Source organism: Myxocyprinus asiaticus, chromosome 2 (genome assembly GCF_019703515.2).
Source record: "Myxocyprinus asiaticus isolate MX2 ecotype Aquarium Trade chromosome 2, UBuf_Myxa_2, whole genome shotgun sequence".
Classification (NCBI taxonomy): Eukaryota; Metazoa; Chordata; class Actinopteri; order Cypriniformes; family Catostomidae; genus Myxocyprinus; species Myxocyprinus asiaticus.
Genome location: NC_059345.1, coordinates 12,853,843 through 12,878,323, shown reverse-complemented (window position 1 = coordinate 12,878,323; position 24,481 = coordinate 12,853,843). Strand labels below are relative to the sequence as shown.

The 24,481-nt window shown below is 36.0% G+C and overlaps 2 protein-coding genes across 4 annotated transcripts in view; one reads left to right on the top strand and one right to left on the bottom strand.

Annotated features, from left to right (window-relative positions):
- Positions 1-1,163: 1,163 nt before the first annotated feature.
- On the bottom strand, positions 1,164-7,774 carry LOC127450916 (cytosolic beta-glucosidase-like). Of its 3 annotated transcripts, none has more exons than XM_051715412.1 (5): positions 7,570-7,774; positions 6,456-6,680; positions 3,608-4,416; positions 3,345-3,468; positions 1,164-1,435 (listed from the first exon to the last, which is right to left on the bottom strand). In XM_051715412.1, exons 1-5 carry the CDS (start codon positions 7,643-7,645, stop codon positions 1,425-1,427), a joined length of 1,245 nt encoding a protein of 414 aa, XP_051571372.1. In that variant the 5' UTR covers positions 7,646-7,774; the 3' UTR covers positions 1,164-1,424. The 3 variants fall into 3 exon arrangements, with proteins under 3 accessions (XP_051571372.1, XP_051571355.1, XP_051571362.1); XM_051715395.1 differs by lacking the exon at positions 1,164-1,435 and adding an exon at positions 2,798-3,100 and having other exon boundaries at positions 3,315-3,468; XM_051715402.1 differs by lacking the exon at positions 1,164-1,435 and adding an exon at positions 2,798-3,100.
- Positions 7,775-10,185: 2,411 nt separating this feature from the next.
- Positions 10,186-24,481, top strand: part of LOC127450738 (adhesion G protein-coupled receptor A3-like) — a 58,681-nt gene continuing 44,385 nt past the window's right edge. Inside the window, exon 1 of the mRNA XM_051715066.1 lies at positions 10,186-11,379. Coding sequence (XP_051571026.1) covers positions 11,159-11,379 — 221 coding nt within the window. The 5' untranslated portion in view covers positions 10,186-11,158. The remainder of the gene's footprint in view (positions 11,380-24,481) is intronic.

Genomic DNA, 24,481 nt, shown 5'->3' with positions numbered 1-24,481 from the left:
ACAAAGCACTTTTTTTTTTTTTTTTTTATGTGGCAGAAATGGGCTTTCATAGTTCTCCATGGTCACAATATACAAAAATATCTAAAGGTCAAATGCCTGTATGAGACTCACTGGATTCAAACCCAAAGGGAATTTACAGTGGAGGATCTCAGTCCTGTCACATTCATTTGATTCTTTTTTCAGTAAATGGTCTGATTATTCTTTCATCGAAACAGTCAGCCACAGTTGAGCTTTTGATGTTTTGTAAGATCAAGTCCTCATTTGACTATTCCAGCACAAAATAATCCGTTTTTTAAAAACGATTTTAGCCTATTTTTTGTTTTATGCATTTTTATTTCATAACAAAATGCTATCAAATTGAATTGTGTAGTTTATTTATTTTATTTTTTTAATTGCTCAGTAACATTTTATGGAATTTTGTTATGAAATTAAAATGCATAATCATCCAATTATTATTAGTGAGTGTATATTTCACTAAAGAAAGAGTATGCATCTATTCATCAAGGTATGTGACTTCTGTTGCACCTCAAAAATGTAGTTATTTCCAGCAGGCCCAAATAGACGTATTGTGATTCTGCAGTGAATGAAAGTTACAAACTCTAAAAGCGGACTCTAGCATCATCATAATAGTTTTGAATTTAGTATCTGTTTTAAAAAGATGACATTTAGGTAGGTGAAGCACTGTGAAATGGATTCTCTCTCTCTCATACACACTTTGTTTAATGTTCTTTTATGTGGTCCATATATCGAGACTGCCTTTATCTCCCAGGTTGTCCTCCTATCTAAGTCTCTGTTAGTCTCTCTGGGATTGTCTTTTATAACCTGATGGGCTTCCACCAACACTGGAGCCACATCAATTATCACATTCTTTCAGAGAGAATGAGAACTGCAGGATGCTCTGCTGAGACAAGGACACAAGTTCCCAATATAATTCACATTGGAAATAGTTAATTAGCAGCTAAATTATCCAGTTAATTTATATTAAGCTAATGAGTTCCATTATTGCTGAATATTTCATAAGGTCTGTCAAAATGTAACAGTTAAGATTGGTCAAATAAAAATGTGCCTCCTTCATTAATTTGTCATCAGTACAATTGTCCATCAGTGAACATGATTAAATGCTACAATTAATTGCACTAATTCAGAGTCTGCAACTTTCAGTATTACATATTTCTTTATTTGCCACCCTGATTGGAGTGTGGTTAAAAATAGCTTCCATCATTGTTTAACACGTACATTCTCAAACAATAAAGGCTGAATATTCCACTTACATACTCATTAAAAATCTGTACAAGATAATAATTAAAATGTTAATATTTCAATATTCCAATCTGAAGTCCATCCATACTGTTCTGTGCCCTCATATTGAAGTGTGGTTATAACACATAAACTCGCCAATGATAAAAGCTGAATATTCCACTCACTCATTGAAAATCTGTAAAAGACAATAATTAAAATGTTAATATTTCAGTATATTCCAACCTGCATAACCATTCCCAACAGCAACTGTATGTGCAATCTAGTTCACGAAATGCTATTTTGCATACGCATTACATTGCCTTATGTAATATTACCACATAATGTTACATTAATACCATGGGTCTCAGTTTACTCCTTTATATAGGTCTGTGCAATGCCTACAGACACTGTAGGAGTCACGTTTCACATATCTTGTTTGTCACATATACATTTAAAAATGGCACAAGCAAAATAAACCAGCTTAAAAAGCTGTTCCAACTCTAATACCATTTTAAACCACACAGAGGCAGTGCATGTCAACAAATCACAGAGACAGGATGCTGGCACCCTCTGTATATGTAATATTGTTCTATGATGATGAAAAGAAGAAGAGCAGAGTCATACCGCAAGTCTTCATCAATCTATCTTCATATGTAAACATATTTGAATATTTGCTCCTGTTTATACATTTATTTCTGTGCTTTTTTCTTTGTACAAAAATTCTACGGTGGGGAAAGCCACTCTACAGCAGATAACGCATCTGTCTTTCTCTCAGCATTCTTAAAAACCAATTATCTGCATTGTTTTTCTTTTTTTTTTTAGCAGATACATTATTCAGTTATTTTATATTATGCTAATGAGTTCCATTGTTGTCTAACTTTGTAAGATTGGTTAAATAAAAATGTGACTCCATTAATTTGTAATCTGTACAGTTTTTAAATACTACATGAAAAGGTAATCCATTCTCATTGAGCTCAAAAAGGTTTTAGTTTTTGTTTAGGTTATGAGAAGTATCCAAAGATGAACTATCATAGAGAAAATATTAGGAAATTACACAAGTCTTACAACAGAAGAGAAACATACTGTTTAGTCATACATACTGTAGCACTTATTTTCCTTCAAGCTAAAACATTCAAGAGGCTTCAACCAAAGATATTAAAGGAATATTCCAGGTTCAATACAAGTTAAGCTCCATCGACAGCATTTGTTGCATAATACTGTTTACCCCCAAAAAAAAATAAAAAATACGACTTGTCCCTCCTTTAAAAAAAAAAGCACAAATCTGGGTTAGAGTAAGGCACTTACAATAGAAGTAAATGGGGCCAATCATAAATGTTAAAATATCCACTGTTTCAAAAGTATAGCATGTTATGCCTGCTAACATGATTTTGGTGTGATCAAATCGCTTACACAAAATAGGTTCAAATGTCCCACTAAATTGCACAACAACCATCGCTGTAGCTACAAAAGGGTAACCACATTTTTGATATTGCAGATCAAAAGGTAGGCTAATCAACATTATTTAGGATGCAATAATGCTACTTTTTTCACAATAGAATTACTGAATTTTACTTATAATTTATTGATAAAATTTCTTCATGATAACATCAATGTGTAATCAAAATGCTGATTTAGTTTGTGAGTAATTGCTAAACATTCTTTGACTTGGTCTCTGTGCGATGTTTGGATATAACAGCTGCATACTCTCTACCAGAGCGGTAAATGGTGCGTTTCAGCTCAGGTGTGGCAAAATCCACATGAAACAAGCCAAAGCGCACACTGAAGCCATCAATCCACTCAAAGTTATCCATTAGTGACCAGGCAAAATATCCCTTTACATTCACTCCATCTTGACTGATAGCTGAAAAACAAGCACATTACCCATATCAGCCTAAGAACAGAGCTCCGTTGATTTATAATAATGATATTTTCTTCGCAAAGTAACAAGGAATGATTGACTGGAATTTCTATTTTCATGACTATAGCCGTTTTAAGATAAAAAAATTATAATTGTACTATGAATGAAGTCTAACAAAAAAAAAAAAAAAAGTCTACCTAGATTTACTTTAGTATACCTTGTGTAGTGTTAACTAATAAGAAAGCACCTTTGCCAACTTCTTGCAGAGTGTCCTGATAGAAATAGCACCGGTCAACATCTTCTATTTGAACAGGCCCCATCTGTGAAAAGCCATTTTCTGTGATATAAACGGGCAGATTGGTATAAGTGTCCTGAAAAATAAATTCAAATGTTAATAGGGAAACATACAGTATATTGATGTATCAAAACCAACATAATAATTATAACTCTCGATAAAAGAGTACAGGGATGGTAGAGCAGGTCTTTGAATTTGCACCTAAATTAAGGTACCTTTATATATTTTAACAACTTCCGCAATCCATCAGGCACAACAGCCAGCCAGTGCACCCCACATATGGGCCATGAAGGATCAACAACCCCTTCTGCACCTTGGTCGCATTTAAAACTGAGCTCACTGTTTTTACAAGCACTATTCCAATCTTTGACTTTTCGAGAAGTGTAGTAGTTCAGCGCAAAGAAATCCGCAGTACCCAGAGGCAAGGGCTCATTCTTGGAGAAGTGTGGTAGCCGTGAGCCTTGGTTGTATCCCAGTTCCAAGCTCTTAGCCTCAATCCTTGATCTCATAGACTCTGGGTAATCCCCTGTGCAAAACACGGGCCAAGCAAACCACCCCAAAGTGAAGGCCTTGTATCGCTCTGTGGCTGCTACGTCTTTAGGACAACCAGGGTCCAATGGCTCTGTCCAGTCACTGTTAAGGGCAAGCGATATTTGCCCTCCTTGTAAATGTCTGAAATCAGCATTATAACTATGCCAGGCCTTGGTGTGGGCACGCAGCATGTTATGAGCAGCTAAGTAGGCAGATATTCCAGGCTCTTTAATCCCAGGGGCAATAATGCCATCCTCATGGCCTAGCTTGGCACAAACATAAGGCTCATTCAATGTGATCCAGAGCTTCACTCTGTCCCCAAAAGTCTTAAAGCAAAACCTGGCATAACTTTCAAAGATGTCTGCAATCTCTGCTGAGTTCCATCCGCCACGATCCTGTAAGGCCTGAGGTAAGTCAAAGTGGTACAATGTCACCATGGTGGTAACATCACAAGTAGTCAAGTCGTCGATCACTTTGTTATAATACGCCACACCTAAGGGTTACAAAATAAGGGTCAAATACCTAGGGCAGTAATTTCAGTAAATATGTAAGGGATTATATTAGAGGTTGACCGATAGTGGATTTTGCCGATACCAATAACTTAGGTGGTGGAAATGGCCGATTACCGACTAATCGACCGATAGTTTTTAAAATCAATTCATAGTATGTTACAACATTTTCTTAGTCAGCGCAGACACAGGGGTCAGAGTCCAAAATTAATAAAATCCCAGATGTAGTATATTTTTCAACCAAAATCCCAATAATAACCAGAAAAAAAGAAGACTGGGTGCATAATGTGGGACTTTTAACACTAAACATGACTGAAACTCAGCAGGGACTATTATTTTAAAATGCAGTAGACTTGCCTCAGTTACAAAGCTTTATATTTAATATTTAGTCAATTTAATAAATAGCCTATTTATTATTGTTATTCACAATATAAAGTTGGAGACACAATATATGTGCTGATGAAGGACATTTTTATATAGTCACATTTTTCTGTGCATGCCCTCACATTTTCAGAGGAACATGAAGGAATAATAAAAAATAAAAAAAACTATCAGCATAGATTTTTGCAGATAACCAATAGTGCCACAAAGCAACTATAGGCACCGATTAATCGGTAAAACTGATATATCGGTCTACCTCTACATTATATACAGTAACTTGTATAGTCATTATAACAAAATATTATTTGCTTTGTTTTGAGATAATGACCGGCTGATTGTACATTACCCCGCACAGCTATATGTCAAACACATAAATAAATAGACAATACAAATAAATGGAAATTAGATTAATCGTTTACCTTGGTCAGTCAATTTAATGGTCACAATTGACCAATCAGAATCATGTATTCCAGAGAGCCGTGTAAAAACATTATTTAATATAGGTTACAAGAGGTAAACTAATTATGTGCCAACTTTATTTATTTGGATTTAGGTGCCCTCTAACTACAAAAAGTATAGAATAGGCCTTTTTACTTATTGTTAATTATTTGCTGTTTCTATTGTCACCCATTTTCATATTATTAATATTTTTAACAACTGCTGTAAATCGATTAAAAAATTTAACTAATTAATTACACATTTTTCTGGGATTCATTGCAATTAATCATGGTTCATGGTACATTAAATATAATCATACATATATTTACTTTATACTTTGTCTCAAAGAACTTACAAGAAATTGGTTAGTCATTAATTATTTAATATGAAAGTTAAAATGATTTGTTTTTTTGTGTTAATTAGACACATTTTTATAGGTATAAATCTTTGATACAAGTATATGTATAAATGCCATAAAATCATATTGTATTGTATATTGTAAAGACATGCTGTAATTAAAAGTTGGGAAAAATCTTTAGCATTTTCCAGTGGACTTTTTTTAAATAATAGCATCAAATGGGCAATTCAATTCATATCAAGCTTTATTGGCAAGAGAAACATAAGTGTACATTGCCAATGCATTATTACACACTATACATACAGATATAAAACAAATTGAATGCTGAAGTATAATTTGCTGAAGTTTAAAATCTCAAAACTATTATTTTCTCTGGCTGCCGTTCAATCTCTATCACGCACACGATGGGTCACTCGTACGTTTTTGTTTGTTTTTTTTCACAGTGAGTGAGCGTTTTCAGGGGATGCAAAGAGATATGGCAGCTTGCCCACCACTTGCGGGTGAAGTCTCCATTCTCTGTACAGTAAATCCACTCCCGTGTTTATTATTCCTAGGACATATGCCGCGCGTTATGAATAAGCATGCACTGCTGCAACACAATCAGTTTCTGTGCTAGGATATGCAACAGAGTCCAGCGTTTACTGCCTGGAAATTTAAATATGCCAATTTTAGCCACAGGAAGTGATAAAAAAAAAAAAATGGATACTGCATTAATTGTTTTTTTTTTTAATGCCTTAAACAGTCAACTATTAATCGCAGAAATTAAGTTCAAATCCAATTTGCACAGATTAAAGAAAAGTTTGGTTTTGATATTTGAAACTAAAGGTGTAATTTCATCGGAAGCACCTTTTGGATTTACATGATTTGTGGTCCCATCAGGAAGGAGCCGTGACCAGGATATGGACAGACGGTAATGTGTGAGTCCAAGTTGTTGGATACATTTCAGGTCCTTTTCCCAGAGCTGATAGCTGTTACAGGCTACATCTCCTGTCTGGTCCTCAAACACCTGCCCTTTGGCATGACAGAATGTGTCCCATATGCTAGGGCCTTTACCATCCAGATTCCAGCCCCCTGCAAAATAGTTTAAGAAAGTAAATGAAGCCCGAGTAAAGTTTAGGCCTTAATTACACTACCAGTCACATGTTTAAACGTGCATGTTCATACTTTATTATAACGATTTTCCACATTTTAGAATAATAATACAGACATCAATGCTATGAAATGACACAAATGAAAGAATGGGAATTACTTAGTGACCAAAAATATATATATATATAAAAAATCTAAACTATATTATACTTTGCCTAGATTACAGCTCTGCACATTCTCTGAACCAATTTCATAAGGTAGCCAAATGCTGTTTAAAAAGTATCAAAGGAGTTCTCATGTATGCTGGGCACTTGTTAAATACTTTTCCTTCACTGTCTAGGGGTCTTCAAACTAGGGTCCAGGGACCCCCAGGGGGCCACCAAGAGTTACAAGGGGATCCTTTGAAAATTTCAGAGAACAAAATAAATAAATAATAATAATAATAAACACAACTTTTAATTGTAATAGCTTGTGGATTTAGTCAAATGGCAACATAAAAGACTATTATTTAATTTTGTCTTTATAATACCATGCTTACTATGTTTTTCTCACTGTCCAAAGTACAAATACGTAGGCATTTCCACATGAAAATAAATAGATGTCTTTCCATTTTAAGAAGAGGGTCCTTTACAAGGAGACCATCATAGCTGGGGGCTCTGTGCATCAAAAAGTTTGAAAACCCTGGAGTAGAGAATTCAACTACTCCTACTACTACTAGTAGTAGTAGTACCAATTCAATTGTTGATGAGACAGTCCTGAAAATAAAGTACATAAACAGGTTTTACTAACAGTATAACCTATGACACTACTGTAAACCGGACCTCTAGTGTCAAGTTAGTGTGAATAGTGTAAACACTACTATACATTTTACCTTCAATTTGATAAGCAGCTGTCGCAGCTCCCCATGCAAAGTCGCTTGGAAATACGCTGACATCAAAAGCAGACATTTTTTTAAACAACGACGGTGAGGAAAACAACGTTATCGCACTCTTAAAGCGAGTGAATTTAATACAGATATTCACTTATGCCTTTACTTTCGATTAAAGCGCCGTGGCGTTTCAAAGTACGTGTTGAGCGTCAGTACGCTCTGCGCGTGACGTCATCGCGCACGCAAACCCAGTTAGCCACGTTTTTGTTAGGGCTTTTGTTTTTTAGAAAGGTTTATACGTTTTTGGTTTATATTTTTATACGTTTAAAATGGCCTGTAGAAGTTTCAGACTAAATTATTGAAAATCTGACATGTAAAAAAAAATCGTTTATTTACATTTGTGACGTTTTTCAATAAAAACGTATTAATTATCAGATTTTAAGGCATAACCATGCTAGAGTTTGCCAACTCTCAAGTTTCAAAAGAGACTTCAGAGTGTGAGAGTGTGAAAAGCAAATACTACTGAAAGAGAAAACTGCCCAAGGACAAAGACCTTTGACCTGTATGAGGTTCTGTTCTCTCCACACACACCTTCTAAATTGTCCTGATCATAATGATAACATATGAGAAAGATTTATGATCCCATAGGAATCAGCTCCACTCAATTCACAAACACTGCACATAAGGCACTGGTCCGTCTATACCTTTTTTACAAGCAGCCAGTCTGAACTTGTTTGTAATGCAGTGTGAAGAGTCTTTTGTGAGGGCCACAAAAACAAATGAGCACTTACACAATGGGTCAAGAATCCATTACTATTGTGATGCATTTTGTTGTGTGGTTTTGTAAAGGGAAGCCGTTACCTTAAAGGAACTGGATGTCCTTTTTTCATGCACTACTTCAGAAGTGGGTAATTTGCTTACTATGTTTTTGGGTAGTTGACAAATACCTTTTTATTTTTTGAGAAGTGATTATTTTTGTTTAAATTCTTTTTTTTTTTTTTCATGATTAAATAATACACCAAAGAAATAATAATAATTATAATTTAATCTATTTATCACACATTTGCACATATACAGTGAAATTCTTTTTTTCACATATCCCAGCTAAGCTGGGGTCAGAGTGCAGGGTCAGCCATGATACAGTGCCCCTGGAGCAGATAGGGTCAAGGGCCTTGCTCAAGGGCCCAACAGTGGCATCTTGGCAGTGCTGGAGCTTGAATCCCCAACCTTCTGATCAGTAACCCAGAGCCTTAACTGCTGAGCCACCACTGCCCCTTGCTACATTTTCCTGCCCCTGCCACTGCCCCGGAAATTACCATATGACTACGTTTCCATCTTCAGAAAATGGGTCATGAACAAATAAAGTTGTCCACGGGGATATATATTAGCAATCTTTTAAAAATCTAGTTTAAAACACGTGTCAAGTTTGTAGAAATGTAATCTTTGAGTCCATGTAAATTGTATAGATTAAAAAAACACTTTTAGAATTTTCTACAACGAAAATGTATTTCATGACTTTACAAATGTCATGTGGTGTAAACATCAAGTAAAAGGTATTAAAATAGTTTCCTTGCACATTGAATACATGCAGCTTAATAATTAATTTAAAAAGTTTCAATGTGATTTATTTTTTCAAATATCATGAATTTTTGAGTCAAGAATACCATGAAGTTTTCTCAATGTTACACTATATGACCTGAACAAAATGTGCCTTTTCATAAGTCAAAATATCGATATTTAATGACATGACAAAATAATGTTTTTTCCCGTTTTTTTTTTTTTTTTTTTTTTTGCACATAACAACAAAATTGCTACCTATATGTTGGTTACACCATGTGACTAATTCGGTGGACACATTTTTTTAAATGTTAAATAATACATAAATAAATGAATAAATAAAATGTAATTTTAAATCTAAAATGAAATTGTTTTACAGGTTACTTTTTAAAGAATTATTAATAAAACATTATTCTGCACTACTGATGCCAACATTTATTTTTACTTTTTTTTTTAATTTTATTGTCTGTAGACATGTTTTAGTGACAATTAAGACAAATATTGCAAAATTAATTTGAACTCAGTAATTGAAAGCATGTTCACCATAGAAAAGGTGTATTCAAGTCACTGTTTTGAGTGAACTGCAATTGTAACATATTTTCTTTTAAATCATTTAATAGATCAGGACACAAAAATGAATGTCACGCCAATTATTCATTATTCAGATTGCTTTACATACCTTCAGAAAACTGTTTCCTACACATCTAATTACTGAAACACATCACAGTTTAAGCTAAATTAAACTTCTCAAATGCAACCAAGTCTAGAGTGCTTTTTATCTAAAGTAAATTTTCTGAGCTGAAATGCTGTTTTTTAATATTATTATTATTATTATTATTATGAAAAGTTAAACAATCCTATACACTGTACATCAAATACATTAGATTACTATTTACAGATCTTCAGAAAATATCTCTCACAAATGTAAAAAAAATAAAAATAAAAAAAATAAAAAAACAGCAACTCCTTTCAATAACGTCAGTACAAATTGGGTTAGTTGTCTCCTAAAAATGACGATGACGATTTTCCACAGCTTTAACTCAGTTACAACTCAAATTCAACCAGACTGGAGCAGTGTTGTTGGATCAGGGTTGGCTGGAGCAGCAGGCACTGGAATATAGACCAAACCTATGATGATGACGTCAGGGGAGGAAATGGAACATGGAGCCTGGGGCTCAGAAAACACACTTCTCAATGGACTCAGCTGCACTGAATGTATTCACGGATTTACCATCTGACCGACTGCAAGGATCGCACTTCTTGGCTGTAGATTATACATTTCTCCTGTATGTTTCGTGCAGCATCTTTACAGATTTGACCGGCAGCTATACGAAAGCCTATAGGAACACATCCCAAAGTGAAAAATAACTTTAAGCCTCCAGTTTCACAATAATGGTTTTATTGTTCGTCATGTGGAGATATCGAGTTTAACGATCCGTTTTAGGGAATTATAGAATAACTACAACATCGCAATTGTTTCGCTTTAATTTGAACCCACTGTGGCAAGCCAAATGGGCATTGCCCACAGGGGAAAAAAAAAAAGTTTATGTGATCAGATTTCCTTGAGTTGTGAGATTGTTATCTTGGGATGGCTGCAGCTGTCTCGTAGTGGAGGAGCGAAATCTCCACTTTGACGGGCGACAAAGAAAATGTAGCGAGTTTAAGTAATATTTTATCAGCGGGTCTGCTTCTTCGCGTAGAAAACATCGGAAACTACTGGACAATCGACCGATATTGAAAACAGAAGAAGGGATGGAAAACAAAGGAGGATATTCGACCGTTTCTTTTCGGACTGGACATATTAAATCATAAAAATACTTATCGTTACCATTGTGTTGAGTCAGTATTATGACCATGACTTGAGAGTGCTGACCAGTGTCTCTGACTATTTATTTGGATGGCTATTGACGAATATTTGTCGCAAAGATCGAGAGGGCGCGTTTAGTTAAAAACAACAACAACAACGTAAAGCTTCTGGGCTATATGCTAATTTAACCCCCTTCTTGCCTTGTGAATTTCAACGAAGAAAGGAGTAATGTCGGTGGGCGCTACTTGCGTCCTTTTCCTGGCTTTTGTGCTGCTTCGAGGCGCGAGCTCTGCAGGATCATCTGAATGTAAATCATATGACGAACGCTCCAGAAATGCAGGGAAAAGCTCCCCGTCTGGGGCCACACTGGACAGGAAAGTGGCCTGCAGTAATATGGAACTTCATCAAGTGCCATCTCCAGAATCATTTCCCAACAGGACAGTCTCACTGTAAGTCAACACCCATCTACCATGCATTACCCCATTTAACATCAGAATTAACAGTATTAGCCTATTGGATATCTACATGTAGTTCTTTTTACTAGTTATTACAGCCCTGCTAAAGAAAAAAAAGGGTCAACCTAACTTCTCATGTCATGCACTTTGGTATATCAAATTAAGGCCCATGGGTTGAAGTTGTTAATTGATGTTTATGAATACCTTATAGCTTAAAGTCTGTTCAAAGTAGTGTTTTTCTATCTACTTCAGTCATATGTAGCACATATCTGCTACTTGGGGGGGAATGCAAAACATTCTTATAGAAAAATACATATTTAAAATAAATAAAAAAAATATTATTCAAAAAATGTGATTATGGTTTATGTTCAGTTGTGCACTAATTGTCTGACAAAAAGCTGATTTAGGTTGAATGCTGTGCTGTGCATTGCTTTTCAAAGGAATAGTTGACCCAAAAGTGAAAATTCTCTCATCATTTACTCACCCTCATGCCATCTAAGATGTGTATCACAAACGGAGATTTTTAGAAGAATATCTCAGCTCTGTAGTGCACCAAAACTTTAAAGCAAATAAAGGCAGTATAAAAGTAATCCATAAGACTCCAGTGGTTTAATTCATGTCTTCTGAAGCGATCCACTTGGTTTTGAGTGAGAACAGACCAAAATGTAACTCATTTATTTACTATAAATCTTGACATCTGCAGTCTCCTTGGCGATCACGATTCCATGCTCGATTACACTTCCTAGCGCCATCTAGCACTCTGCGCATGCGCCAAGCACTAGGAAGTGTAATCGATCTTAAAATCATAATCGTGCCAAGAGACTACAATGGCAAGGTGTACAGTAAAAAATTAGTTTTCTCACCCAAAACCAATTGGATTGCTTCAGAAGACATGGATTAAACCATGTTACGTCAGGTAGGAGCACAGACTGTGGGCTGAGACTAGGGTCTAAACAAAAAAGCAGACCACGTGACGGTGTCTTCAGAGATGGATGTCAGGCATGTCTAAAAGCCTAAATGGTACTTTCATTTTTCTTCATATGGCTGTGCTGAGTTTGCACTGAAAGAGCAAATGTAAAAGCAAAGACTTTGACCAGGGGGAATATAAACAAATGGCACCCTCATAATGCGATTACAATGCGATTAAGGCAATACTGCGATTCAACTGTTGCTCATGTAAAGAGAATATTGTGATATTGCGATTATGCTAATAATCAGAGTAATGATAAGTGCAGTAAGATATGTGGAGTACTCCTGTTTTAATTGCTTTATACTGGCATGTAAACGCTTTAATCGTATTTCTTCCACTCTAACCAAAGCGCACCTGTGCCAGTGCTGCAGACAGATGATGTTACGTGCAAGCACAGGTTCAAAAACATCACGAAACAGAAGCTGCACTTACTTCTCGGCTTCATGCGAAACGGCAGTTTCTTGCACTGTTTTCCAGCAGTGGTGCTCCCCAATTGCAGAATCGACTGCCCCACGGCAAAATAACTTATTTTCCCGAGTTGTAAATTAATGTTATGAATGAAGGTTACATTTATATAGCGCTTTTCTGACACTACACTCAAAGCATTGAACAGGAGACTCTCCTTAACAACCACCAGTTTGCAGCACCCACCTGGACGATGCGACGGCAGCCATAGTGCACCAGTAAGCTCACCACACACCAGCTACTGGTGAAGAGGAGAGAGTAGAGGTATAAAGCCAATTAATGGATGGGGATTATTAGGAGGCCATGATTGAGAAGGGCCAATGGGAGGAATTGCCAGGACACCGGGGTTACAACCCTACTCTTTAGGAGAAGTGCAATTTTTAATGACCTCAGAGAGTCAGGACCTCGGTTTAATGTCTCATCCGAAGGACAGTGTTTATAGTATAGTGTGCCCGTCACTGTACTGGGGCATTGGGACCCACACAGCCCGCCGGGTGAGCACCCCCTGCTGGCCTACCTAATACCTCTTCAAAAGTCAGTTTGCAGTCTGAATTGAATGTTGGTGAGATAAAAGAAGACTGTATACCACAAAATAGTGGCAAGTACATCTTTCAGATGAGTTTGTCCTCATGGGCAGAGCACAACAAGATCCAGCATGTGTATTCAGATTCAAACAAGTGACTCTTATGAACCGATTCTTTTTAGTGAATCAAAAGAGACAGCGCATCCTAGTCCGACAAACAAATGACTCTTATGAACCGATTCTTTTTAGTGTATCAAAAGAGACAGCGCATCCAGTGTAGTCGGACAAACAAATGACTCTTATGAACCGATTATTTTTAGTGAATCAAAAGAGACAGCGCATCCTAATCCGACAAACAAATGACTCTTATGAACCGATTCTTTTTAGTGTATCAAAAGAGACAGCGCATCCAGTGTAGTCGGACAAACAAATGACTCTTATGAACCGATTATTTTTAGTGAATCAAAAGAGACAGCACATCCTAATCCGACAAACAAATGACTCTTATGAACCGATTCTTTTTAGTGTATCAAAAGAGACAGCGCATCCAGTGTAGTCGGACAAACAAATGACTCTTATGAACCGATTATTTTTAGTGAATCAAAACAGACAGCGCATCCTAATCCGACAAACAAATGACTCTTATGAACCGATTCTTTTTAGTGTATCAAAAGAGACAGCGCATCCAGTGTAGTTGAAAATGACTCCTATTAACCGGTTCTTTTAAAAAATCGTTCAAAAAGACTAATTTTCCTTATGCCAAGCTGTATTTAAAGATACATATTTGCAACAAGATGTTTTTTGTAATTATTTTATTTAAAAAAAGCATTAAAACATCACAATTCTCAGCGAATAATCAGAGTATTGACAAGTAGCATGTAAACTGGATTGTAGAGGTTTCTCAAATCATGTAAACATCTTAATCTAATTATTCCTTATACTCCGATATTGCAGTAATCAGAGTATTGGTGTACATGTAAACGTAGCCACTGTTGAAGCCTTGATTTAGGTGTGTATGAAAGTTAATTCCTGTTTTTAAAGGCTTATAATGTGTAGACATTTGATCATGAAGCTTAGATTGAAAATACAATCAGTTAAGGTGGTGGTTATTGTTTTGGTTAAGCTTTCCCTGATAAAGCACGTGCATCACCCAGATGTCTATTTGATGTTTATTTACATCTGGAAGACATATTTTTTTAGGTTGTTTGCTCATCTGCAATATGTCTATAAGAAATTTCCTCTTGGATGTCAATAAGACATCCAGCAGATGTCTTTGAGATGCTAATGAATTAGAATGTTTGTAAATCTGGTGTTTAGCAGATGTTATGCTTTCCAGAGGAAAAGATCTAAAACAGACATCTCAGAGATGTACGTGTGGTAACTGGGTTGAAGTTTGTAAGAAGGTCCCCTTGAATGAGAACTCTAATTAAAATTCAGCAGTGTCAAGTTCTCAGTCGCTGTACAGGAAGTATCAACATTACAATGTGCAAACATTACAATGTGCAAACTAAACTTAAGCTTCATTAATTGCTTTAGTCCTGTTGCCATAACCAAACCACCATTTGCAGAGAAGTTTGCAGTGTTGAGGGCTGTAGTAGACCCAGCAGTCTTGTCACTTAGCATGATGTTTTCTTTGGGAGGTTTCTCCTGTGGAGAGGTTGTGATTGGATGTGGCATTACCGGGCTGTGGCTATCTGTGTCTGGAGTCCTACTGCTACTTTCAACCTTCTCTGACCCTGAAAATCAATAACTTCCCTTAACCTGGTGTGGGAAACCCTTTCCTCACATATATTTGGGGTCAGCAGGTTTATTGTGCCACGCTTTACCAGTGTTTAGAAGAAGCTCTCCATTTAAAAACCTTGTTAAATCATCCGCAATTTAATTGCCTGCACTTTTTATTTTTTATTTATTTCTGTAAGTGGTCAATAATACTTTAAGAAATTTTTAATTCTATTTTTTTTCTTCTTTTTGGGACTTTATATATAGCAAACTTATATCTACAAATTTCAGCATTTATTTTGTGCCATAGTTTCTTTTTCTTTTGTATTTTGGCTTTGCAGCTTGCTGGAACTCTCACACTGCCATTATGCTTGGAACTACAATTGTTGAAAAACTGTTTTGCCATTTAATGATTACTGCTGTACCTCACCTTAAATATCCTCTAAATTGCTTTAGGAAAGTTACTAAGTGTCCGCCCAACATTGAAACATTGTGGCTTAGCATTTGGAATTGGAACAAGTCTGCTTCATAGTAATTTCTGTTGTAAATGGCTATTGTGTGTGCAGCTGTCTTTTTATGTGAGCTCAGTTGTAGAGCTTGTGTTTGTGTTGAAAGCTACACCTGGAATGAGCTGTCCTCCGCAAAGCACACCTAGTGACTGTAGAGCGGTAAACTGGGACAAGTTTCAGAAAATCTGCTAAATGTTCTTGAATAGTTGTTTGATTACCTTAAACTTTCACAGTTGTAACTTGGCAAGAGATTATCCACTTGTAAAATAAGAACAATAGGGAATCCCTTGACACCATCCCAAAGTATAATCAAGCAATCAAGTAAAAAGTAAAATAAGTTAGAACACACACACACACACACACACACACACACACACACACACACACACACACAAAAACATATTTAAAATATTCTTTACAAACAAAATGTAGTTTTGTGTACTGTATTTAAGAAATAAGTGACTAATGGCAGTTCATTTAAAAAAAAAAAAGAAAGTTTTTTTTATTTTTTTATGTTATGTTATAGTTCACCCAAGAATGAAAATTGTCGGGGGGGCTCAGCGAGTATTGACGCTGACTACCGCACCTGGAGTCACAAGTTCGAATCCAGGGCATGCTGAGTGACTCCAGCCAGGTCTCCTAAGCAACCAAATTGGCCCGGTTGCTAGGGAGGGTAGAGTCACATGGGGTAACCTCCTCGTGGTCGCTATAATGTGGTTGTCGCTCTCGGTGGGGCACGTGGTGAGTTGTGCATGGATGCCGCGGAGAATAGCGTGAAGCCTCCACACGCTACGTCTCTGCGGTAACGTGCTCAACAAGCCACGTGATAAGATGCGCAGATTGACGGTCTCAGACGCGGAGGCAGATTCGTCCTCCACCACCCGGATTGAGGCAAGTCACTACGCCACCACGAGGACTTAGAGCGCATTGGGAATTGGGCATTCCAAATTGGAGAGAAAAGGGAAGAAAAAAAAAATTGTCATCATTAACTTGCCCTCAGATCATTCCAAAGGCCTATGATTTTCTGTTTCCATGAAATAAAGAAGGTGAATTTAAGGTGGTTAAGAATGTAGTGTAAAAGACAAACAGTACTCTTTTATGATACTTTTTACATTTTGGAGCTTGACAGCCCCAGTTCTCATTCACTTTAATTAGAGAAAATAGTGGGCACGATATTCTTCAAAGTTTCATGTTTTGTGTGTCCACTGAAGAAAAAAAGCCATAGGGGTTTGGAATGACATGAAAGTGAAAAAATAATGGCAGCAGTTTAATTTTTGGGAGACCGGTTATTTTAATGAAGGCATATTTTTATACATTAGAGATTAAGGTGGAAGGACTAGCTAGATTAGCTATATTCACTGTATTTGCATCTCATGAGACTAAAGCATAATGTGTTTGAAGCTTAAATTGTTGTTATTGATCTTTCTGGCCTCTTGGAGACCTTTGTTCCAAATAGGTTCAAATATTACTGTTTCAGAGCAGTTTTGAACAATGGTTTGTATTTATTTATTATTTTTTTAAAGATTTGGATTAAAAAAAAAAAAGACCATATGCAGATTTAGATTTTAGGTTGACAAGACATATGCGCTATCTAACACAATGGTATTACACTCACTTTGCACTTAATTAGGAACACCATGGTCCTAATAAAGTGCCCTACATGGTCTTCTGCTGTTGTAGCCCATCCGCCTCAAGGTTCGACGTGTTGTGCATTCTGAGATGCTATTCTGCTATTCGGTTCATACTACAATTGTACAGAGTGGTTATCTGAGTTACCGTAGCCTTTCTGTCAGCTCGAACCAGTCTGGCCATTCTCCATTGACCTCTCTCTTCAACAAGGCATTTCCTTCCGACTAAAATGGCCGCAAATGCGACCAAAAATAATTGATTGCAACAATAATTTAAAATCTAGTCGCCACTGGCGACAGTCAGGTTGTGTGCGTTCATATGCGGTTTCGTCAGATATCATCTTGTGAGTTATTGAATACATCTTTAGGGTGCACACCAGTGTGTCTCGCGCCGCTTTTCACTAGTGATGGACTCGAGTACTCGGGTACTCGGACATGGCAGCAATGATCGATCATGAAAACGATGATCAATAGTGATCACGCATGGTGTGACTTTTCACTTCATTCGAATTCCAGTGATAATTGTCTGACAACTAAACACAAACAAAGAGGGAGCTTATTTTTAATATTGATTATGTTGTGGTTTTGAGGGGCACATTGATTGTCAGAAACGTCTCATAGCAACCAAACTGATACAATGCAATGCTGTCGTTATGATAATCAAAAGAGTGTAATTAACCGTGTTTTGAACGCCTGTCTCTGCAAAACGTTTGCTAAACACGTTTTATTATCATTTCATGTAAGAATTTTGACTCGTTAATGGATATTATTTAATAAAAGTAAATGTTTGTCACTGACTGTAACATGCACCTGCATCTCGACGAAATGGGAGCTGAAGATTTCTGCACGAGTTTCCAAGTTAGATGTCCAATATAAAGTGTCATTCCGTTGCACTTTCCCCTGTTGAAGGGTGGAAATTCAGACTCTCCGAGTTGAATGGAACGCTTCATGAATCACAGCAACAACAATACAGAGCATCGCGACTTTCCTCACAAGAGTGAACATTTGGGGCTCACACACACACACACACCAGGTGCATGTGGCAGTGGACTCAATGTGCTGAAGCAACGCATATACAGCAGGTGAGTGTTTCAAACAGCTAGACAGAGCTAGACAGAGCGCAGCTAAATGGAACACAATGCAGCGTCTTCAAACTGAACTTCAATTTAACACGCATATTAAAAACGCAATGGTTATGGCGTCTCCTGTTGTTTGAAAATAGACGGTTCAGACAGTCACTAAAAAAACTGGTGCATGCTTACTAAGATTACTAAGGTAACCTGAAGGAAGATCTGACAGATGTGAGTTTGGCACATTCTTTCAGAGTTGGACAGCGAATCTTCACATAATGATAAAATATGATGCATCATATTTTGAAACTTTTGTACATTTTGTAACATTATTTTATAACAGCCTATAATAATGAATAGATGATACACTGGAACACCAAGCCACAATGCAGCAGCATAGATGTTTGTCTGACATGTTTATATATATATATATATATATATATATATATATATACAGTAATGAACATGTAATTACCCCTCGAGTACTCGACAAGTACTCGAGTAATTAGTTCGAGTACTCGAGTAGACAAAATGACCAAAATGCCCATCCCTAGGTTTTCACCCGTTCTATTGTGATGACGACTAGCTCGCTGCACCGTACACAACAACAAACCCAGCTCGAGAGAGTCGTGAACAAATGACTCTTTTGAACCGAGTCTTTTTCATGAATCACCTGAAAAGAACTGAGGGTTTGTATGTACCAGTTTTTTAATCTTCTGCATATATATATATATATATATATATATATATATATATATATATATTATATTATATTTGTATAAATTATGAAAGGGGTGTGAACATTTATGAGACAAAAGGGGAATCCAACTTATTTTCTCATCTATATATACTGTATATTAAACCTCCGATTAATGGGTTATCAGCCGTGTTCCTTTGGCTTTCTATCTTGTTTCAGAACAGCAATCTAAATGGAGCAATTCTGTGATTTGGTGACTAAAAACAGCCATTTGGCTCCTTAATGTTTCAGTTTAGGAGCCAATGACTCCTTAGTAATTTTTTAGTCTGGAGCCCTGAGAGACTGTTTTGTGTGAAAATCCCAGGAGATCAGCAGATACAGAAGTACTCAAACCAGCCCGTTAGTTACCAACAATCATACCTTGGTCGAAATCACACTTTGTTTTTCCCATTCTGATGGTTGATGTGAACATTAACTGAAGCTCCTGACCCATATCTGCATGATTTTGTGCAGTGCACTGCTGCCACGTAATTGACTGAATAGATTATCGCATGAATAAGTAGGTCTACAGGTGTTCCTAATAAAGTGCTCAGTGAGTGTATTTGTAATGGTATTATTTGTTGTTTGGTCACTGGGTCCTTGCAGAGCTTTTCTAAATGAAGATAAGATTATCTTCACTGTCTATCTGAGGCACTAGGAGACCTACAGGTGCCAGACAATAATTTGCATGTTTGTTGTTGAAATGTCTTGTCCACTGATGCAAGACCGAGACTGTTGGTCATCACAGGCTTCATCACTTGAGGATGTTACAATGGGTCTACGCTTCATACAATAGCCTGGCCTCCAGACACAGGTCAAATCTGAATGCAGATAGTTGGCAGAGAATGTTTGCTTTTCCGGAGGTGTAAAGCTTTCATCAAAAACATGCAACCTCTTTTTTTGCTTCATTCTGCTTTCCATCAAAATAAAAGCTCAATTTAACTAGACGTGTGAAATTGAAGAAATTATGACAAGAATATTCTATTACTGTGTAGTAAAATGCAATTTTTAATGTAGTAAGAAATAATAAGAATAATAATTAAATAATAATTACATTTATATTTAGAAATATCTCAAGCAAGAATGCTGTTGTACTGAATGAAAGTGTGATGTTCTGCTGTGCAGTACTGTATTTTACAAAAATAAATACATAAATAAAATAACACAGTATTGTGTTTTGGATGTGCTGTGAGGATCTGTATAGAAGCACTTCATTTGACAAAAATAATGTTATGGTAAGTTGAAAAATTATTTTGTTTTTTATTTGATTAAAATTCAATGAATTAATTTTAATTAGAACAGCTTTTTTTTGATGATAAAATTGATTTAAAGTTTAAAACATGGAATAATAATAATAATAATAATAATAAAAAAAAAAAACTTTGGGGAAAAAAATAAAACTGAATTTGGAAAGAAATAAAACCGATTCCCTAGGGCCCAATATCAGGGAATTTTAAAACTGGGATTTCTAAGCCTGGGAAGATAATTTTAATGCATTCTTTAAAAGTCATTAATATTTCTATAGTGAATATATATATATATATATATATATATATATATATATATATATATATATATATATATATATAAAAAATTTTACGTTATTCTCTGCTCTAAAATATTAAATCGGCAAATTGTCTTTTAAATCAGTTTTAAATTGGTCTGAATGATTAATTAATTAATTGGTGTAAATGTAAAAGATTGAAAAAAAAAAAAAAAAATCCTTATCCAGTAATCACAAATAACTGGAAAACTCATGGAACTCCATTGGTGGGAACAGTGTGGGAACCCTGCTTGTAGGATGTTGTTAAACTTGTACTTAGGTCCACAATGGAAGCATTTCTGTGCCCTTTATTCTCATGGGATCATATTCTAGTCATGAGAGAGGGAGGGGAAAAGCTGCCAGCTGGAAAAAGGCTGCACTTATTATAATGTCAGTATCGTTCTCAAATTGATCTTGACAGTTTGAGTCACAAGGCTGCGTATGCATATTTATCTCTACAAACTTCAGCATTGTTCTCGCACGTTTTCTGCTCTTGACAGGGAATAGGTTTTGAAAGCCAAATTAGTGTTGCCCAGAATGGAAATGTAAACAAACATGACTGTAATTGCAGACAGATGAGAAGTCAAAATGAAACAATTGTCTGATAAAGTATGATATTAATCCACATTTAAAATTGAACATGAATGTAAGGATGAAACTAATTTTATAGTAATGAATAAAAAGTAATCAGTTGTGATTTAGTAGAAAAATTAGTCTGAATTTTCAGTTACAGTGATTTTAGAAGAATTAAGTCTCAAGGTTGTGTATTTGGGGGTCTAGATTAACATTAACTATCACTATATTCAGTTATTCTTTTCAGATATGATTTTCCTTGTCACACAACCACATGTGTATTTAGTTGTAAACTTTTTTCTAATTCTGTTTTAAAGGACAAACTAGTCCCATAGCAATGTTAATGACAACTGACCTTTGCAGTAGGCTGTAATTTAAAGAGATAGTTCAAACTTAAAAATGAAAATCATCTCATTTACTCACCCTCATGTCATCCCAGATGTGTAGACTTACTTTCTTCTGCAGAACACAAACAAAGATTTTTAGAAGAATATTTCAGCTCTGAAGGTCCATACAATGCAAGTGAATGGTGACTTTGAAGCTCTAAAAATCACATAAAGAGCATAAAAGTAATTTATATGACTCTTGTGGTTTAATATGTCTTCTGAAGCGATGCAATCGCTTTGGGTGAGAAACAGATCAATATTAAAATCATTTTTTTACTATAAATCTCCGATTTCACTATCAGAAAGTGAAAGTGGAGATTTGTTGTAAAAAAAAATAAAAATAAAAAAAAGAAAGACTTAAATATTGATCTGTTTTTCACCCACACTTCACTTCTAAAGACATGGATTTAGCCACTGGAGTTATATGGATTACTTTTATGCTGCCTTTATGTGATTTTTAGAGCTTCAATGTTTTGGTCACCATTCACTTGCATTTTATGGACCTTCAGAGCTGAAATATTCTTTTAAAAATCTTTGTTTGTGTTCAGCAGAAGAAAGAAAGTCTACACATCTGGGATGGCATGGATGTGAGTAAATGAGAGAATTTTCATTTTTGTGTGAACTATCCCTTTAAAGTCAGGATGATATGGCATTTGCAACCCATTTTACTTTCGTAATGTGACATATTTCTAACTGAAACAGAATATTCAATAAAAAAAATAGATGGTTAATTGGTTAATTCACTAGGAATTGTTTGGGTTGTGAAAAGTAGGCATTCCATATCAGAGTTTGCAGTCAGTTGTGGAGGACTACTCCCCTCCTGGAACATCGCTAGCACCCATTGGTTGAAACCTAAGCAGCCTTGGTGACATTAGCCGAAAAGGAGAGTTGTTTCGGAGGCGGAGCAAGTTAGTGTATTTTTTAGAAAGATGGAATAATACACACTGATGAATCGTGCACTATAAGACCAGAAACAAGTATGGTAGTAAGAAAGTAAATGAGGTCATTTTGATTTTAAAGAGTTTTTTATCATGCAAACGTGTCTTCTCAGTGCTGTGAGACAGTTGATACACTTCCTTAATGCACTGCACATCTGGAGTTTGAAAATCCACAATCTGTTAACCTGTTGAAGCTCATGCGCCACACCCCATTGGGCCTGACGTCATTTTGCTTACATTCATTCACATTTAGTCTACTGTCCAAAATTTTTTATAATGTTGACAAATTATATGTGTGAAGAAGGAAAGCATAGGAACTGTTTGTGTTCTCAAAGTGGGGAAAATATGGCCAAGTTTGTAATAAAGTCACCCCTCAGCATTCCATAATAATAACAACCTGGCTGGGACCTGTGGATAAGGGTTTGTGAGCATGAGTGACCACATCCGGTTAAACTGTCCCTAAAACAGCCAACCACAAACAGTTGTGGTGTTGCCTCTGGAATGAACATCACTGTTTATTGCTGAATTACTTACACAAAATGGAAGAGTCATGCGGAATAGCTTTCCCCAATGTTTTGGCTCTTGAAAGCAAAAGCAAACATGACTCAACAGAATATCTAATGTATAGTGTGTTTGGTGGTTTAGAGTAGCTCAAACAAAGTAGAAACCTACTTCTAATGTCAGTGAAATTATGTTTCATTTTGCATTGAGCTTCACAATACTTTAGTGAGCTGACCCTGAAAAGGAGAAATTTACAACAAAACCCAGTTAAAGTGATAGTTCACCCAGAAATGATAATTGACATTCTGCTTAACATCTCCCTTTGTTGTCCATGGAAGAAAGTCATATGGGTTTGGAACAACATGAGGGTGAGTAAATGATGACAGAATTTTCATTTTTTGATAAACTAACCCTTTGATAATTTACTCGCCCTCATGCCATCTGAGATGTGTATGACTTTTTCTTCTGCAAAACACTTTTGAAGATCCAGGCTCAGCAGGTCCTTAGAATGGGAGTGGATGGTGATTAGATATTTGTAGGTCCAAAAAGCACAGGAAGTCAGCATAAAAGTAACCCATCCTGCCTCCAGCGGTGACATTAATGTCTTCTAAAGTGAAGCAAAAAAAAGAACGATATTTAAGCACTTTTTAACTATAAAAGATCTCTTCCAGTCAGGCGTTGACGAATGGCCAAATTTACCCAAGGGCTCCTGTGATGCAAGCGCATTGGCACGTTCCTTCGACTCATTGATTGTGTGTCTGTCACGCATCGGTTCACATGATTTGTGCATTCAAGTCGCTTTGCCAAGAACATGTTGATTTAATGTATCATTGTGCAACAAACAAAATATGTTATGTGCTACTTTGTACTTTGTACAAGTTCAGTGAGTCCAGTTATTAGGACCGTAATGATGACCAAAATGATTAGGGATGTCCCGATACCATTTTTTGAGAACGAGTACCGATACTTTCTTTCTGATACTCGCCGATACCAAGTCCGATACCTGTTTATTTTTTTTTTTAACAAATTATTTAAATGTTATCATCAAAATGGTATTTAAATAAATGAATTAATTAAAACTTTAATCAAATGAAAATATAACAATTAATTTTCAACAATGTTTTTATTTTTTATCAAATGAAGTGCTTATATACAGAACCCCACAGCACAATCCAAAATACAGCATTGGAGTAACACAATAAACTGCATCTGGGATTTCATTCAATTTGCACTCTTGTAGTCTATGTGTCTGGGCATCTGCCAAAGAAAGACTAAGGCAATATTTAAAACAATTAAATTTCTTTTTTTAAATATTGAGTAAGTTTATAACATTATGGTTACTGTTATATTACCTTGGAATTAGTTTGAAAAAATGAATTACCACAGCTGCGAGTGGGTTTCTATGACAGCTGCTGAGAGAGTGACAGTAAATTTGGCATCTTCTCCCATCTGCCTGTCTTAATCCACCGCTCTCTATTTTTTTCCTCTTCTGGAAAGTCATTCAAATGTAATAGTGGATTTTTTTATTTTGCTCT

Bases quoted from the DNA above. Each gene is read 5' to 3' on its own strand.
- LOC127450916 (XM_051715395.1), bottom strand. From the start codon at position 7,645: ATGTCTGCTTTTGATGTCAGCGTATTTCCAAGCGACTTTGCATGGGGA. The intron at 6,681-7,569 runs GTAAAATGTATA...ACTATTTTGCAG, and splicing joins AGCTGCTTATCAAATTGAAG to GGGGCTGGAATCTGGATGGT. The intron at 3,469-3,607 runs GTACCTTAATTT...TTTATTTTTCAG, and splicing joins AGTTGTTAAAATATATAAAG to GACACTTATACCAATCTGCC.